Below are 19,031 nucleotides of genomic sequence, written 5' to 3'. Positions count from 1 at the left end.
GTAGCAGTGCTGAGGGGTCTGCTGGAGTCACAGGGACCCACCAGTAGAGGAATTCAGACACTGAGAAAGACTATGCTGGAGGCCCTGCAGAAGAGGTTATCCAAGGTGCAGGAGCAAAAACAGGTGGTCCAGCATGTCTGCTCGACCCACGCTACAAGGAGCGGCCCTTGTCACAAGAGACACTAGCCCAAGCCAAAGCCTGGCTGAGGGAGGAGGCAGAGAATACTCCACCTGACACAACAGCAGCAGAAACCATCTGTGATGATGATGACGACGACGAGGAAGATCCCAAAAGGCAGAGAGTGGAGGACCAGGGCGCCCACAGTCTTCTAGACACTCTGTATGAAACAATGCTGCTCAACCATGAAGGGAGTCAGGCACCCGAGGGGATCCTTGAAGAGATTGAGAGATACTTGAGGGAACATGTCATAGACAGAAAAAAAGGAAACCCACTTGAGTGGTGGAAGAACAACAGTAGCCGCTTCCTGGGCCTATCAGGCCAGGCCAGGAGATACCTCTGCTGCCCACCCTCCTCTGTGCCAAGTGAGAGAGTGTTCAGCACGATCGGCAACATTTATGATGACAAACGGAGTTCCCTCAAAGGAGAAAATGCAGAAAAGCTGTGCTTCCTGCATTACAACATACCACTGGTGGATTGGAAGTATTAGGAGGACAGTAGGACTGGGAAGGGCTTGTTCAAAAGAAAGTGTTTTAATTTTATGCTCATCCATTTGTTTATAGGCTTGCCCCACATAACACATTTCCACATTCGTAGTTAACACATTTATTGTATTATTTTATTTATTAATGTTATTATTTATTTCTTAAAGATGGCATTGGTTACAACATAGAAAAGCTGTGCTTCCGGCATAAACCTGCCGCTGTTGGATTGGCACCTGCCGCTGTTGGATTGGCAGTGTTGTAGTGGTTTTATATTGTTTAAAAGATGTTACAATGTGGAAAAGATGTGTTTCCACCATAAACCTGCCTAAAGATGTTTCTATTCTTATTGTTGGAGAATAAAGTTTAATTTTAAACTACATTATCCTGATGCCAATAGATATCTTTGCCACATGTTTGCTAACCATATTTTTACTGATCAGTACTGCAAAAAAAGTGTGTTTATGTATATATTACGCATATGTAAAGAATATCGGCCGATATATCGGTTATCGGTAATTTTTTATTCCCTAAAATCGGTATCGGATCGGTTTCAAAAATCTCATATCGGTCGGGCTCTAATTCGAACAGTCAATTTACATATCGAACACGAACCCCTCCCCCACATTCGAACTTGCATTCGAATTTCGAATGAAAAGTGACAGCCCTAGTTACCGCAGCACAGCACAATAGGACAAACATCCCGCTCTCAACACGCTCATGTAATCACAATGCGAGATTTCTCCACGTTATGCCCTTGTCCAACTTGCCATATAGACCGCTATTAAGTTCCTTTTTAATTTTCGTTTCTCCCTTTTTTGTGATTCTTGACAAAAGTTGTACTGCACCTCTGACTTTTCCTCTCGAGCGCAGGGCAGAGCTGCAGAGCTCCCTCCTCCTCCTCCTCTGCTCAATCCATTCCAGTCTGTCCAAACTTAATACCGATCTAATCTCAGTATGAGATGCAGGGAAATATATATTAGTAGCCGATGTGTTTAGAGCAGCATTGTCACGTTGTCACGTCGTAGTATAGCGTTATATTTTACATGTGTGCTAAACTGCGATGAGATTTGTTTGCGGAAATGATGGCGGGGATGAAAGTCGCTGCCACACAGCAGAGGAGGAGGAGGGGAGGCTCACTTTGGTGCGGGCTCGGAGCTATACTGCAAACACACATTCTCACCCCTCCCTCCCTCCTCCTCCTCTCTCTCTCGGCACAATCAAGTGGTTGAGTAGTTCTCAATGTGGGGCCAGGGGACCACCAGTGGTCCTTGAGAGGATTCCAGGATTCTCTGTTATCTCTCAACCTAATATATATGGAATTCTGGACAAAATCATATCTAGGCTACATAAAAATAAAAAATAAAATCAGATTTGCATCTGAGAGACCAAATCTCATCATATGGGGGTCCATTGCCACAATGTGAACTAAATTAGGGCTCCTTAGTATGAAAAAGGTTGGGAATGATTTACAGCAACACAATGCCATTTTCTTCCTTTTATGATAATAGTGGCGTTTATTGATAGTATTGTGTTACATCACCACATGGCCATCTTGGTAGGAAAATAACAGGTGATTGTAATCAATTAACAGGTGATTAACAGGTCAAGTTACACAAACAGCCAATGAGCTGTGCGTATTGTAGCGCCATATTGGTAGGAAAATGCTTGTGACATCATGGGAATAGGCTTGAGTTGTGAGGAGCCGGGAAAGGGTACAGGGGGAGTAACTATCTTGAAATCCCATAGTCTTTGGTTCATCGTGACGTCACGACGTATCAAATCTCCCATTCATTTGAGGGCAAAAAAAAGCAGTGTTCAACCCATAGAGGGCACTTATGCGGCTGAAAATGATACAAATGGTACAATGGCAACAGTTTGGTCTCAAATGTGGAAATTTTGACCAGAATTCTTCACACACCACCCCCAAAGTCATATTGGTTAAAAGCTGAAAAAAAGTGTTTTGGGGTTTAGTCCTGCTTTAAGTGGCTGCTTCTGCACTGAACAGCGCACTGCGATGACGTCACCTGTTTTGTTCTAGTCAAGTCAAGTCATTTATTTGTATAGCCCTAATTCACAAGCATGTCCCAGAGGGCTTCACAGAAAATATGTCAAGCTAATTCTAGCTGACACAACAGTAGCAAATTACAGTAGTAATTAGGGATGTTCATCAATTATCGAAAATCGATAATTGATCGTTAAGGAATTGAATCAATCATGTGGAAATTTTATCGATTATTGTTAATATTATTATTTTTTTTTTATTTTTTTGTTGGACTAGGTTTGGGTGGAATTCGTTCCTCCTCGCCCCACTCCATTGCACAGCCGACTAACGTGAGGTGGAGCTTCATATAGTCTCTAGTTTTCTGGCTGGGCACGGGCCTTTGTGCCAACAAAACTGTTTTAAACATGGGAAATTCACACCGGCATGCGCCAGGGACAGCAGAGTGTTGGAGAGGAGACACATTGAAATAAAGAGTTCATTGAGGAGAACACGTTGTCTTTCGTATTTTCTGCCATAGGCATTCATTTTGTAAAATATATATATATATATATATATATTATTAATATGATCGATAATCGATAATTGATCGTTAATTTTCCCGGTTTTCGATTATGGAATTTTTTCAAGGGAGGGGGGAGAGCGGGGGGGGGGGGGGGATGGGGGGGTGTGGGGAGGAGAGAGCATGGAAAGGAAGGAGGTGGGGGGGAATGGGAAATGTGGGGGAGGAGAGAACAGGGAGGGAGAGGTGGGGAAGGAGCAGGGGAAGGGGGAAAGAGAAAGAGAATGGGTGCCACGCTTTAGAATAGAATGGATGCCATGCTTTAGAACAGTGGGGGGGAGAGTTCAGGAAGGGGAGGAGGTGGGGAGGGAGAGCAGGGGGAGTATGAGAGAGAGTATGTGGAGACAACAGGGAAAGGAGGGGATGCCATGCTTTAGAGTATAATGAGTGGCATGCTTTAGAACACGTGTCAAACTCAAGGCCCGGGGGCCAGATCCGGCCCAGCACCTCATTTTATGTGGCCCGCGAGAGCTAGCAAAGAATACAATTTGCGCAATACAATTATTCGCAATATGGCTTAAAATAGCTATTGTTAAATGGAATAATAGTTGTAGGCTACTAGTTGCCTGTTTGCCATTGTTTTCCCTATAATTCTGCTTTCAGAGCTAGTTCACCTCCGGCAGCTCAAAAAATTCAAAGTCAAATGTAATCTGCTCCTCCAGTTCTATACAGCCATCCTTGAAAGCATCCTCACCTCATCCATAACTGTCTGGTACGGCAATTTGGACAGTCACTCACGCAACAAACGAATAATAAAAAAAGCTTCAAAAATCATAGGTACCCCACTCCCATCACTACCACTCTCTCTACCATAAACGGACAATCACAAGAGCACAAAAATAGTTTCTGACCCATCTCACCCAGCCAATCACCTGTTCCAACTGTTGCCCTCTGGACGGCGCTACAGATCCATTTCCACCAAAACAACCCGATTCAAAAACAGTTTTTTCCCCACTGCCATCAGGTTTCTGAACTCCACTCACCTCTGAAATATCACTGCATACCTCTCCAGCAATGTATATGTTGAATGTTCTGTATTTATGTTGCCATATGTCTGTCTATGTACTGTAATGTCTTATGCTGACACAATATTCATGTGCTTAACAATTGCTGTACCGAAAGCAAATTCTGCCGACTTTGTTGTGCAGTCCTTAATAAATGAATCTGAATCTAGTTATTAAGTATTAAGTTATGACTAAACTAGAATGACCGCAACGGAGACTTATGCATCCACCATTAGTTCATTCTTGAGTCCAAATCGCCATTTGTAGGCAAATTGGAAGAAATTCCGTCAAGGCGCTCCTGAGATGTTGCGTTACAGAGCTTGGAAATTGGGTGTGTGAGGTCACAGTGACCTTGAACTTTGACCACCAAAATGTAATCAGTTCATCCATAAGTCCAAGTGGACGTTTGAGGCAAATTCGAAGAAATTCCATCAAGACATTCCTGAGATATCGCGTTGACAAGCTTGAAAATGGCATTCGAGAGGTCACAGTGACCTTGACCTTTGATAACCAAAATGGAATCAGTTCATCCTTGCGTCCAAGTCGATGTTTGAGCCAAATCAGAAGAAATTCTATCAAGCCGTTCTTGAGATATTGCGTTAACCACCAACTTGGCGATGGCGTTCGTGAGGTCACAGTGACCTTGAAGTTTGACCACGAAAAACTAATCAGTTCATCCTCACCCCCCACCCCCCCCTGATTTTTTATCCCCCATTAGTGCTGATTCATTTATTTATCCTGGTTGCTACTCCACCCTCTGTCGATCTGGGGAGAGCCGAAACTGGCTCCATGCTTCCTCCGAGACATGGGCAGTTAGCCAGTCGCTTCTTTCTTCTTTTCACCTGACAGGGGAAGCTTCACCGGTAGGACATAGCACGTGGGAGGTTCACGCTATTCCAACCAGTTCCATTCCCTCTGAACAGGTGCCCTTAACACTTTGAGTGCCAGCCACTTTTGGAGAACGGACCTCCCAGTGCCAGAGTTTCAGAGCGTTTTCAGTGATTTCTCGAGGCCCACAGAATATTGTGTGATATTACTATGTAAACACTGAACACGCACAAATAACGATGAGACTCTCTTCTATCACCTGCAAAAAAAAGTTTATTGATCCCATTTTCCGTTCTTTAGTTATGAGCCGGAGAAGATAGCTTGATTTGACCAAAAACAGCCACTTTTTTTCTAGAACCTGAGATATTCAGCCTTTTGTGAAAGGAAGCATTTCAAGCACATCATTGACTCATTGCTAATATTTTCTGATGTAATGACACCTCAAAAATAATTTCCTTCAATAAAAGAGTGAAAACAAAGGAATTTTGTTTGGCCAAATAATATTTTTTAGCTGCAACCAGCAGCGCTGGCCCCTGCGTGCGCTGCTGGTTGCAGCTTCTTGCTGGTCTTGATTTACTGCTGGTGGGCATCAGATATTCTAGCTTGCGTTTGCTAATCCTGTCCTGCTGTCTGGGTGTTGTATGCTGCTCTGCCTGCTCTGCGTGCTCTGCGTGCCCCCCACCCCCTCAACTGCACACTCCTCCTTCTGGGAGTGTCTCTGGGGCTTTCTGCTGCCTGCGTTTGCTCTGCACTGACAAGTCCGCTACATCCAGCTTTTTTACAGCCGCGTGTATTTGTCACCAGCTCCCATGCTTCCAGTTGAGAATAATAACAACTCCACGGCTGATCATGCGAATGGGCTGTCGCAGCGGACACGGAGGTGCTCAATTGTGACAGCAGATTGGCTGCTGCAGGGGCACAGCTAACGTTATGCTTCAATGAAGCAGCTGCATACGGACGGATGCGATGCGATTTCCTTTTCCCCAACGACTTCTTCTGTGTGTTTTACTCCACTTTCTCTCATCTGGAGTGCGCTGTCGCCACCTAAGGGTTCTGTAAAATAGGTTAGACACATTCAATAGCTCTCATATTGTAAGAGGCGATGTAAGAGGCTTAGATCGACACCCCCCCCCCCCCGTCAAAAAAACAATTTCGAGTTATTGACGCCATTTGGCGTCGCTGGCAGCCTACGTTAAATTTCTAATGACGCCATATGGCGTCGCTGGCACTCAATGTGTTAACGACCAGAGGAGGAACCACATTAGCAACCGGGATATTGCATGTTTTGGTGAAGGGGGTTCCTATATGAAGGAAACCCCCGGGAGGCACGGGGAGAACATGCAAACTCCACACAGAAAGGCCCTTTTGACGACCCCACCCGGGCGGTGGGCACTTGAGGACATGCGGACGGGCACGCATTCCTTCAGCGGTGACAGCGCTTACCACTGCACCCAGGGCCCGAAATTAACTTTTTGACCCACCGGCCAGTGGCGGGTAGATGGAAAAAATCTACCCGCCAAGCATATTTCTTACCGGCCAAAAAAAAAACGCATTTTTGTGTCACATATATCCATATATATACATTTTTTTCTGTACATTTCAAGTAGATAAGGTATTACGTTGAAGAATACACACTTAAATAAGAGGTAATAAGAGTACAATTTGAAGCAAATTATTTTAATATATTGATTGTTGATTAATCAATACATGTCAAGTCAATCTTGTTACTTGTTGTAACCTAATATTAAAAATCAGACTCCTCACTCTCTACCCTCTTTGCAGGATTTAACAGAACAGAAGTACATTTGAAGGTTTTGTAAACATAAAACTCCTCAGACTCCTCGTCCTCTCTCTACTTCTCCTCTTTGCAGGATTTAACAGAACATAAATACATTTGAAGGTTTTGTAAACATAAAACTCCTCAGACTCCTCACTCTCTCTCTGAGTCTCTCTACTTCTCCTCTTTGCAGGATTTAACAGAACATAATACAATGTGAAGGTTCATCAGAGTCCACAATCTCCACCCTCTTTGCCCGGTCACGTCCGTCCATAAAGTCCGCTACTACTCCTACTCCTACATCCCAGTCTTGCCTTCTTTCCAATGGCATGTACAGTCCGAAACAGCATCTTCATTTTCGTGCTGGTCTGCTCTGACATGGCTTCTAGCCTAGCCAGCCACAGAGGGTCTTGAGAGGAGAGGCTCAGATTGAATCCGGGACACAGACATGCAGCCAATGTGACACTGGCTCTGTTCATGGTCACGAACGGCTTCCAACTTCATTGATTTACTACCGATGACAAACGTGTTGTTTCTATTTTTCTTTTTGGCATAATTGCGGCACACGGAACAATTCATCACTACAGCCCCAGCTTCATACTGTAGCCAGTCTCTTGAAACACCGCTATCGCCAAACTTCCACTCCTCTCGAAACTTTCTTTTGTTGGGCTCTCGCTGCCGCTTCATCATTTTCGTTGGAGAAAGCCGCGGTGGGTTTTCTTTTTAGCGGCCGGCTTACTCCCTCGATATGGTTCCACATTGTAACCTATTTAACGTTAAATCAAGCTAACGTTAGCTTAGCTAGCAGGCGGACCGGCGTAACGGTAGCTCCCTGCAGATGGCCACGGCCAGTCAGCACAGAAGAGTAGCGGATGTGACGTCAGTAAACAAGCCAAAACAAGCCCTAGGAGCAAGGAGAGGGGGCTGCAATAAAGGCGACTGTCGTAAGACCAAAACACACCGCAGTTTTAATTATTTTACATGACTATTTTGTTACCCGCCACGTGGCGGACAGCCCTTTTATGTCACTCGCCAAAGCTAAAATATGCCCGCCAATGGCGGGTGGCGGGCTCTAATTTCGGGCCCTGACTGCACCACCGTACCCCCCCACCTAATCAGTTCATCCTTGAGTCGAAGTCGATGTTTGAGGCAAATGTGATGAAACTCCGTCAAGGCATTTCTGAAATGTTGCGCTAACAAGCTTGAAAATGGCGTTCGAGAGGTCACAGTGACCTTGACCTTTGACCACCAAAATGTAATCAGTTCATCCTTGAGTCCAAGTCGATGTTTGAGACAAGTTTGATGAAATTCCGTGAAGGCATTCGTGAGATATCGCGTTAACAAGCTGGAAAATGGTGTTTGAGTGGTCACAGTGACCTTGACCTTTGACCACAAAAATCGAATCGGTTCATCCTTGAGTCCAAGTCGATGTTTGAGACAAGTTTGATTAAATTCCATCAAGGCATTCCTGAGATATCACGTTAACAAGCTTGAAAATGGCGTTCGAGAGGTCACAGTGACCTTGACCTTTGACCTTTAACCACCAAAATGTAATCAGTTCATCCTTGAGTCCAAGTCGATGTTTGAGACAAATTTGATGAAATTCCGTGAAGGCATTTGTGAGATATCGCGTTAACAAGCTTGAAAATGGCATTCGAGAGGTCAACAGTGACCTTGACCTTTGACCACCAAAATCTAATCAGATCATCCTTGAGTCTAAGTCGATGTTTGAGGCAAATTTGATGAAATTCCGTCAAGGCGTTCCTCAGATATCGCGTTAACGAACATCGTACGGACGGACATACGTACGGACGGACATACGTACGGACGGACGGACGGACAACCCGGATCCATAATGCCTCCGGCCTGGCTATCGCCGGCGGAGGCATAAAAATTATAATAACCGAATCAGAGGCAATTATGAAATATTCTAACACATAGGCTAGATACATTTATATTGTGTTATATTTACAACCGGCCCTTTGAGGGCAACCATAATGCTGATGTGGCCCGAGGTGAAATTGAGTTTGACCCCCCTGCTTTAGAGTGTGAGAGAGGAGAGAGCAGGAAAAGGTTCAAGATTCAAGATTCAAGATTTTTATTGTCACTCCATGGTACAAGTATCACGTGTGAAATTCTTGTGCTGTGGACTCCGTTTACAACATAGTGCAAATAGTACAAATATAACAAATATAACAGGGCATATGGGTGCAAAAACAACAAGAGACACAACAAGCATAAGGCAGTATAGTGATAAGACAAGTCAGAGACAGTGGCATATTCACTGCACATAGGTGCACGTGTCGGTTGCATACTTTAGACGTGCTTAAACATTTTAAATTCTGAGTATTTGACATACAGGTGCAAATAACATATTCCTTATTAAACATACAATTAAACTCGGCACTTTAAATTCGGCGTATTTGACATACAGGTGCAAATAGCATATTCCTTATTAAACATACAATTAAACGTTAGACATACGTAGTGGTAGCAGCTACAGTACGGTACAGTGCGGCTACTACACTATTTGTGTATGTTAAGGAGTCTCGTGGCCTGCGGGAAGAAACTGTTCCTCAAGCGATTTGTGCGTGCTTTCGGAACCCTGTATCTTCTCCCTGAGGGTAGCAGGGAGAACAGGCTGTTGTGGGGATGGTTTGTGTCTTTGATGATCTTCAGGGACCTCCTGAGGCACCGCTGTTTATACAGTTCATGCAGATCTGGCAACTCACATTCTGTTACGTGCTGGGCCGCGCGTCTCACTCTCCGTAGCGCCCTGCGGTCCATGGTGGTACAGTTCCCGTACCAGGTGGTGAAGCCGCCAGTCAGCAGGCTTTCAATGGTGCCTCTGTAGAAGTCCCTGAGGATTTCTTTCCTTAGCCCGAATTTCTTCAGGCGCTTGAGTCCGTGTATTCGCTGTTGGGCCTTTTTGACGACAGTGGCGGTGTGGCCGGCCCATGTCAGGTCCTGGTGGATATTGACTCCCAGGTACTTGAAGCTGTCCACCCTTTCCACCACTGTGCCGTTGATGGTGATTGGGGGGTGTGCGCCCCCCCCCCTCCTGTAGTCTACAATGATCTCCTTGGTCTTGGAGACGTTCAGAGAGAGGTGGTTGTCCTGGCACCATTGTTCCAGGGCCCCCACCTCCTCTCTGTAGGCCGTCTCGTCGCTCCCCGAGATCAGCCCCACGACTGCTGTGTCGTCTGCAAACCTCACGATGGTGTTAGAGGTTTGAGTCGCCACGCAGTCGTGGGTGTAGAGGTCATACCAGAAGGGGCTGGAGACGCACCCCTGGGGCGCTCCTATGCTGATGGTCAGTGGGGAGGAGGTGAGGTTGCCCACCCTCACCACCTGGCGGCGGTCTGTCAGGAAATCCAGGATCCAGTCGCACATTGCTGTGTTAAGTCCCAGGTCCTTGAGCTTGCATACCAGCCTGGAGGGTACTATGGTGTTGAATGCTGAGCTGTAGTCCACGAACAGCATTCTTACGTAAGTGTCCTTCCCCTCCAGGTGGGACAGGGCGGTGTGGAGCACGTGTGCTACTGCATCCGCTGTGCTCCTGTTGGGCCGGTATGCGAATTGTAGCGGGTCGTGGTCCGGGGGGAGTGTGGGGCGGATCTTTGATATGACCAGCTTTTCAAAGCACTTGCTGGCTATTGGTGTGAGGGCTATTGGGCGCCAGTCGTTGAGGCTGGTCACTTTCTGCTGCTTGGGAATGGGGATGATTGTCGCTGCTTTGAAGCAGGAGGGAACTCGTCGGAGGGAGAGAGACTGGTTGAAAATGTCTGTGTATACGCCTGCCAGCTGGTGGGCGCAGGCCTTGAGGACCCGCCCGGGGATGCCGTCCGGGCCGGCCGCCTTGCGAGGGTTGATACGCAGGAACGACCGGCGCACCTCCTCCTCAGTGATGGTGAGAGGGCGGTCTGGGTCTGTGGGGGGGGGTGGGGGGGGTTGGTGGTTAGGTGGGGATGGGAGGGGGTGCTGAGGGGTGGGGGGGAGGGGGGAAGAGGGGAGGTGGGGGGGAGAGGAGGGGTGGTGGGGGGGCAGAGGGGGGGAGTGGTGGTGGTGGGGGAGAGGAGGGGAGGGGTGGTGGGGGGAGAGAGGTGGCAGGGGGGGGAGGAGGAGGTGGCAGGGGGGGGAGAAGAGGAGGGGTGGTGTGGGGAGAGAGGTGGCAGGGGGGGGAGGAGAGGAGGGGGGGAGGGTTGGGAGGAGAGGAGGAGGGAGGGGGGGGTGGTGGGGGGGGTGATGGGGGGGAGGAGAGGAGGAGAGGGGTGGGAGAGGAGGAGAGGGGTGGGAGAGGAGGGGGGGAGGAGGGGAGGCGCTCTGGCAGAGGGGTCGAACCTGGCGTAGAACGCGTTGAGTTCGTCTGGCAGGGTGGGTGACTCGTTGTTGTTTTGCTGTTTTGCCCCTTTAAAGTCAGTGGCAGCGTGGAGTCCTCTCCACAGGTGTTTGGGGTTGTTTGAGTCCAGTTTTGCTTCCAGCTGCCTGCCATATTCTCTCCGTGCTCTTTTTAAAGTGCTTCGGAGGGCATATCTTGTCTGTTTGTATTCCTCTGGTGTTCCGGAGTTGAAGGCGGTGGTCCTGGCGTGGAGGGCTGCCCGGACGTCACTATTGATCCAGGGCTTCTGGTTTGGCATTATTTTGATTATTTTTTGGGGGATTATGTCCTCTGTGCATTTTTGAATGAAGCCTGTTACTGTGTCTGCATACTCGTCCAGGTCTCCTGCAGCCTTGAACTCTTCCCATGCTGTTTGGTCGAAGCAGTCTCTCAGAATGTCCTCTGATTGGTCTGACCAGCAGTGGGTGGTTCGGAAGGCCGGGGGGTGTCGCTTGAGCTGTTGTTGATACCTGGGAACGAGCAGGATGGAGGCGTGGTCCGATCTGCCAAAGGGGGGGCGGGGGGTCGCCTTGTAGCAGTGTTTAATGTTCGTGTAACACTGGTCTAGTGTGCGTTCTCCCCTTGTGTGGAAGTTGATGTGCTGATGGAGTGAAGGCATGCGCTTCCTCAGGTTGACTCTGTTGAAGTCGCCTGCCAGTATCATTGCTGTTTCCGGTTGTTTCAGCTCCTGTGCGCTGATCGCGCGGTGGAGTTCTTTGGCTGCGTTTATCGCGCTGGCCTGGGGGGGAATATATACTGCAGCAAGAGTGACTGACGTGAATTCACGGGGACTATAATGCGGTACACATTGGAGCATAATGTATTCCAGGTCCGCTGTGCAGTGCGTTTCGATGTTGGTGGTATTCGTGCACCAGTTATTGTTTACCATCAGACAGACGCCGCCGCCTCTTGCTTTCCCAGAGCGCTCTTGGTCTCTATCCGCTCTGTGTATACTGAAGCCTGGGATAGCGATGGCCTGATCCGTAGTGTCGGCTGAAAGCCAGGTCTCAGTCAAACATATAACGTTGCATCTCGCTATGTCCTTTTGAAACTGTGCCCGTGCTCTCAGTTCACATAACTTATTTTCCAGTGATTGAACATTAGCCAGCAGAATGCTGGGCAGAGGTGGCTTATGCGCTCTCCTTCTCTGTCGTGCAAGAAGACCCCCTCTATTTCCTCTCTTTTGCCGTTTAAGTTCAGGGTATTCAGAGAGGTCGGGAGCCGTCCAGTTTTGTTTGGGGTGTTTTTGCGCATTTCTGATGTCTAGCAGCGCTCCCCTGTTGTACCTACGTACGGTGGTAGGCCTACTGCTGGTGCCGTCGTTGTTGTTGAAGCTGCTGTTGTCGCTGTTGTCGTTGTCCTCCATTGCTGGTGGTCCCTTTGGGGGGGGGGGGGGGGGGGCGCAGTGGGAACAATAGCGCGATCGCCCGGCGGTAATCCACGCTGTAATCCAAGCTGTTGTTGTTTTCCCTTTGCTAAAAAAGTGCACTTACGCTACTATGTACACTGTATAAAAGACACTGATATATACACTAGATATTTACAAAGCGAATAGAAGTAACGAAATTATAAACAAAACGAAATTACTCTAAAAAAAGACCTATTTCTCTACGAAGTTCACGGAGCTCCACAGCCGGTCGCCTCTCTCTCTAGGCGCCCCTCCTCCAAGGGGAGAGAAAATCAGACAATCTGTCTACTCTAGACATTAACCAGAACTAACTAGGACACAGGGAATCTAGCCAATCTACAGCCTAGTCTGACCTGTCCTATTCTGCTCTAGTCTGATTTTAGCCTGAACACTATAACAGATCTACAGCCTATAGTTAGGCTGTAGCTAATCTATCGCCTAACCTAAGCTATTCTAACCTATCGGCAACCCTCGACCAGTGATGAGAGCACCGATGCCCCCCACCCCGGCCCCCGCCCCCACACACATAAGGCATGGGAGAGAAGGCCAGGCCGGGACACAGCGGCACCCCCCTCACCCCCAGTGCGCGCAAGGAAACCTTTCCACCACATGGATTGCCTCAGTGACTTGTCGGCTGAGGAAGAACCTTGTGAGGGCCGATGTACTGTAGGGGTCCAGCTGTGGACCCCATCTGGGGACCCAGATCTGCTGATTGGCAGAAGGCGTTTGTCAACGCAACTACTCCCGCCCCTGCTCCCGCCCCTGCAAGCACTGGGTGAAAGCTTCAGGCCAGATGGTCCCGCAGAACAAAATGAAATGTGAGTTCACGTGACCGGCTGGTTTACCAGGTTAGTGAAAAGGGTCTATTATGAATTATTATGAATGGATTTTTGGGAGACTGCTACTTCCAGCAATCATGGCCAACCACTCATCCCTTCTTAGTTAATTGGCACATTCAGTCTTCAACTCTCCACCATGATAGCTGATGTGTGGTGAGCGTTCTGGCAGCTGTGCATCACCCAGGTGGGTGCTACACATCGATGGTGGATGAGTTGATTCCCCCCTATATTTTAGCACTTTTGAGTATGCAGGAAGGCGCTATATAAATGTAATAAATTATTATTATTTAAAACAACAAAATTCCTGAGGGAATCATGGTGGATACACTTTACAGAAATGGGTTTGTGAGCAGAACATTATGAGTTTGTGACCTGAACTGACTGGGAAAACCTGGGCAGAGTGAACCGAATGAGGCTACAGCAACTATAGTAATAATACCGTCACACTGTAAGGGGCTTAACCTCTATCAGGTTGTACTGGGCAGCTCTTAAGCCCAATTTATGCTGTGTCTGGCGACACTTTTGAAAGCGTCGCAGACAGAAATGAGGACTTGAGTCGACACTTTCAGGTGTCGGCGAGCAGTGTCTGCTTGTGACATTTCTAGTGTCGCTGACTACGTCACATAGTGACTCTTGCAAGTGTGATTGGCTATATAGACGGCACGCACTTGACTTCCTTGTTTTGGTTTTCGCTGAAATGAAATGAATGAACGTGTCCCCCCACTATTTTTATCAGCATGTCCTTGATGTATGACTTTCTGAAAATCACAAAGAACACCGTGACCAACTTCCCAGAGAGAGAGGTGAGTTGTGTGGTTGTGTGTCGTTATATGTGGCTGCAGTACGGCAACCATTTTAGGGCATCCTCGTCAGTCAGAGTATAGGCTATCGTTCCTCAGTCTAAAGCGTTGTCAGTTGTCATGTCTCCTATAGTAAACCGTCGAGTGTGCTCTGAAACACCTTCAGTCCTCACACGAAAACGCTGTCATTCCTCCTGCCTCACTAAAAACGTTGTGGATCCTCCTGCAGACTAGCTGTCAGACATCACTCAAACTAGCTGTCAGGCATCACTCCTCACATCTCACACAAAAACGTTGTCGATCCTCCTGCAGACTAGTTGTCAAGACATCACTCAAACTAGCTGTCAGGCATCACGCCTCACACAAAAACGTTGTCGATCGTCCTGCAGACTAGTTGTCAGACATCACTCAAACTAGCTGTCAGGCATCACGCCTCACGTCTCACACAAAAACGTTGTGGATCCTCCTGCAGACTAGTTGTCAGACATCACTCAAACTAGCTGTCAGGCATCACTCCTCACGTCTCACACAAAAACGTTGTGGATCCTCCTGCAGACTAGTTGTCAGACATCACTCAAACTAGCTGTCAGGCATCACGCCTCACGTCTCACACAAAAACGTTGTCGATCGTCCTGCAGACTAGTTGTCAAGCATCACTCAAACTAGCTGTCAGGCATCACATGAAAACGCTGTCATTCGTTGTTTTTGGTTGTTCTTCCGTGTGGGGAAAGAATGCCTGTGAAGTTAGCAACAATTTTTTACAACTTCACTTCCGGTTGAATGCTGTTGCCTTTCAAAATAAAAGCACGCGTTTTTTTAATATTTACAATAGATTAAAGTAGTAATCTATCCTACCCATAGATTCATATATATATGTCATATATATATGTCTTCCAAGAGGCCATAACCAAGGCTATTGGAGAAGTCAAATGTGTTCTGCACACACCCTACATTGTTTGGATATCTTATGCCTGATGGAACAACAGTTTACCATTAAATAATTAAATAAGCTTTCCCATTCAATAAAGAAGTATCCTAGGAATCTACCTTAAAGCCATTTAACTTTTTATGTGTAATTTACATGTGTCCAAATTTAGCCTTCCGGTCTTTGTGTTGAAAGAATTTCAAGAAATATAAATATATATATCTAAATATATATATAGTCTATTGTCAATTAAAATAGATGTCCCTCTTAGTGTTACTATGTTAATTCTATTGGGTCTCATAGATTACTACTTTAATCTATTGTAAATATTAAAAAAAACCGCATGCTTTTATTTTGAAAGGCAAAAGCATTCAACCGGAAGTGAAGTTGTAAAAAATTGTTGCTAACTTCACAGGCATTCTTTCCCCACACGGAAGAACAACCAAAAACAACGAATGACAGCGTTTTCATGTGATGCCTGACAGCTAGTTTGAGTGATGCTTGACAACTAGTCTGCAGGACGATCGACAACGTTTTTGTGTGAGACGTGAGGCGTGATGCCTGACAGCTAGTTTGAGTGATGTCTGACAACTAGTCTGCAGGACGATCAACAACGTTTTTGTGTGAGGCGTGATGCCTGACAGCTAGTTTGAGTGATGTCTGACAACTAGTCTGCAGGACGATCGACAACGTTTTTGTGTGAGACGTGAGGAGTGATGCCTGACAGCTAGTTTGAGTGATGTCTGACAGCTAGTCTGCAGGACGATCGACAACGTTTTTAGTGAGGCAGGAGGAATGACAGCGTTTTCGTGTGAGGACTGAAGGTGTTTCAGAGCACACTCGACGGTTTACTATAGGAGACATGTCAACTGACAACGCTTTAGACTGAGGAACGATAGCCTATACTCTGACTGACGAGGATGCCCTAAAATGGTTGCCGTACTGCAGCCAAGTAACCTATGTTACATCTTGCCTCCGACATGGTTTCACTGGCAGTCTGCACTAGTTCTCTGTTTATAGCGTTCAAGTGTCACGTGACCGTTGAGCCGAGGAGAGAAGCATAAATGCAGCAACATGAGCGACACTTTATTTATTGTCGGTGACCATGTGTTGAGTGACACTTTCCAATAAGTATAAATTAGGCTTTAGTTGTGGATGTGTAAAATTGTATTAATGTAAAGAAGGATGATGCTGGTAAAGGACCATGCAGACAAAAACAACAACAACAAAACACTATTCTATTTTGAAGGCTCTTACCCCACTGCATGAAACGGTACATGCCAGATGCTGTGTGTTTCACTTCACAGGTGAAGTGAGCAGAGTCACTCTTTAATATCTCAACGCTCATCGTGAGCTGGTGGGTGTCGTCTCCATTTGGGCGAACGCCTGTGGACATCAACCCGTCCAGCTGCGTCAAGAGGCGGCCGTTCCTCCTGATCAGCATCTCGATGTCTTTTACGTAGAAACCTGTGGCCATGCAGGTCAAGATGAAGTGGTGCTCAATTCTGCCCTGCTTTGAAAACATGTGCACCTCTGGTGGAGCTGCAAAGACAACAAAAGAGACAACTGAGTTAGCATAGCTGTACCTGGTGGCCAGGCAGCTGCAGGTAGCAGTAACTGTATGCCACATATCACTGTTATCAGATATTTGATAAACACCAACCATCACATGAAAAAGACAAACTGTTTGAAGTTGATTGCTAATCACTTATCAATAATATTGCTATTACTACAACAGCTACTACACCTAAAGCCAATAATGAGATCTCCCAGGATTCCACGAATGCTGAATTTACTGCAAATGTGTCTGTCCGTCCCGCAGAATATGTGTATGATACAAAGACTCACATTAATGATACAATGAATTAATTAATTAATACATTAATGATCATACTACAACAAACAATGATACTAATGGCAAAAGCAAACACTACTACATCATTGTGACACATTCCATTTCAAAATCACAGTCCAATGCCGAACTTGTATTATGGTGTTTGTTGATAGTGGCTGGATGATTTGGCCACATTATGGCGTACCACACCAGTTCAGGCAGAACACTGAATTCATGAACGTTTATCACCAACTGTCCAATTCAACAGCTGACTCTCACCATCATTCACATTGAAACAAGTCAATGAGGCGCTCTTTACAGTCTGACAGCTCACCCTGCTGGTTAAGTGATGCAACTGCTGCTCTTGACCCAGTCCACCTCCCCAACCTCCTGCTGTCATCTGTTCACAGGATGCTTGTACAGACTATCTCCAAATTATAACTGTTTTGATGTGGTTTCCATATGATTAAAGATATGTCTGCCTTGTGGGGTTTATGTTGCTCCCTGCAGAATCTCTCTCATGCTGCCTGGATTCAGCCTTTTCCAACAATACAAGTGCATCAGCATTACTAGTGCTATGACTTGTCCAATCTCCTTTGATGCAAGTGTCTCTGACTGAACTATAGCTGAGACTACAAATATTATGATTACTGTAAGTAATGACAGTAGCTTTACAACTATATTAAAAACTAAAGAAGCTAAACAAATATGGATTAATACATACAGGCTCTTTTGAGCTGAAACCAGCCATATTGCTGGAACTTGTCGAGCCATTCGACACACTCTTGCACCAGGTAGCCTTTGATATACTCGTTCAGCATCTGGTCCTCATCCCACTTCCTCTTCGTCGGTAGGCCATAGTTATCCGGGGCAATCCAGCGTGAGTTGGTGTCATCAAAGGACAGGAAGACATTTCCATCGTAATTGTACATCCACATGCCGCGGGTGAACCTGCTAGAGCCGCCAGGCTGGGTGTCGACCTCACAGCCGACCCTCCACTGAAGAACATGGGTGTCTGAAACCAGATTGGCAATTTCAGAGGTAAATACCAGATTGGCAATTGGCTAATGGAAAAATAATCAAATAGGCAATTGGCTAATGGAAAAATAATCAAATAAAATAAGTAAAATAAATGGAAATAAATTACTTATTTTAAAATCAAGGACATTTCTTTGGCGTTTCATAATTTGTTGCTGTATCGAAAATGTACCAAACCCTGAATTTTGAACGGTGAAACGGTTTCTACAGTCAGATGTTACCCAAGATTCCATACTAATGTTGTTTGTTTAACAGATCATACCCGTGTCATTCTGCATCATTCGTGCCTTCAGGATGTCGATGTTGACTTTAAACCACTGCTCCTTTTTCTGGCCGGACCGTGTGCCTTTATCCCAGTAGTCTGCAGGCAGCTTCTCCTTCATCCAGGCCTGTTTGGGAACCTTCTTCTGGCTCGTGCTGTCATAGTAGTCGATCATCCGGTTGTCCAGGAGACCCATGGCTGTGAACTGGTGGATGCCAGGGAGCTGGACGTCCTTGGAGAAGGCCGTGTAGATGTAGGCGAGGGAATGTATCTCTGAGAGTCACAGAGAGGGAGACAGACAGACAGACAGACAGGGAGACACACACACAGACAGACAGACAGACAAACAGGGAGACAGACAGACAGACAGACAGACAGACAATCATTCATATATGGAACAACACTGGGAATGAAAGCATGTATTTAAAGGATAGAACTGGTATAATCTTAGTTTTGACAACAATGTCTCATTACTTTTACTTACTTGGAAACAGTATGACATCATGCTGTACCAAGAAGCGCAAATTTAAAAAATCCTAAATAAATCCACCCCTTCCACCAAATAACAGCCTCTCTCTCCTTAAGCGCCCGGCATGGTTTTGCGCAGCCACGACTTGGAGCCTTGCTGCCGAAGAGCGGCGACAGCGAGACTGTGCATACTCGAACGTACCTCGTTCAAAACACGTCCAAAACGTTATCGTGTCGTTTCCCAAG

The 19,031-nt window shown here is 46.5% G+C and overlaps 1 protein-coding gene across 1 annotated transcript in view; it reads right to left on the bottom strand.

Annotated features, from left to right (window-relative positions):
* The window catches only part of LOC310785524 (H-2 class I histocompatibility antigen, Q10 alpha chain-like), a 66,821-nt gene that overhangs the window by 46,077 nt on the left and 1,713 nt on the right, over positions 1 to 19,031 (bottom strand). The window contains exons 2-4 of the mRNA XM_083646643.1: positions 18,318 to 18,590; positions 17,742 to 18,032; positions 16,441 to 16,725 (exon numbers count right to left, since the gene is read on the bottom strand). Coding sequence (XP_083502769.1) covers positions 16,441 to 16,725; positions 17,742 to 18,032; positions 18,318 to 18,590 — 849 coding nt within the window. The remainder of the gene's footprint in view (positions 1 to 16,440; positions 16,726 to 17,741; positions 18,033 to 18,317; positions 18,591 to 19,031) is intronic.

This window comes from Poromitra crassiceps (genome assembly GCF_964638095.1).
Source record: "Poromitra crassiceps genome assembly, chromosome: 11".
NCBI lineage: Eukaryota > Metazoa > Chordata > Actinopteri > Beryciformes > Melamphaidae > Poromitra > Poromitra crassiceps.
The sequence above is the reverse complement of the archived record's forward strand: the minus strand, read 5'-3'. Positions and strand labels throughout refer to the sequence as shown.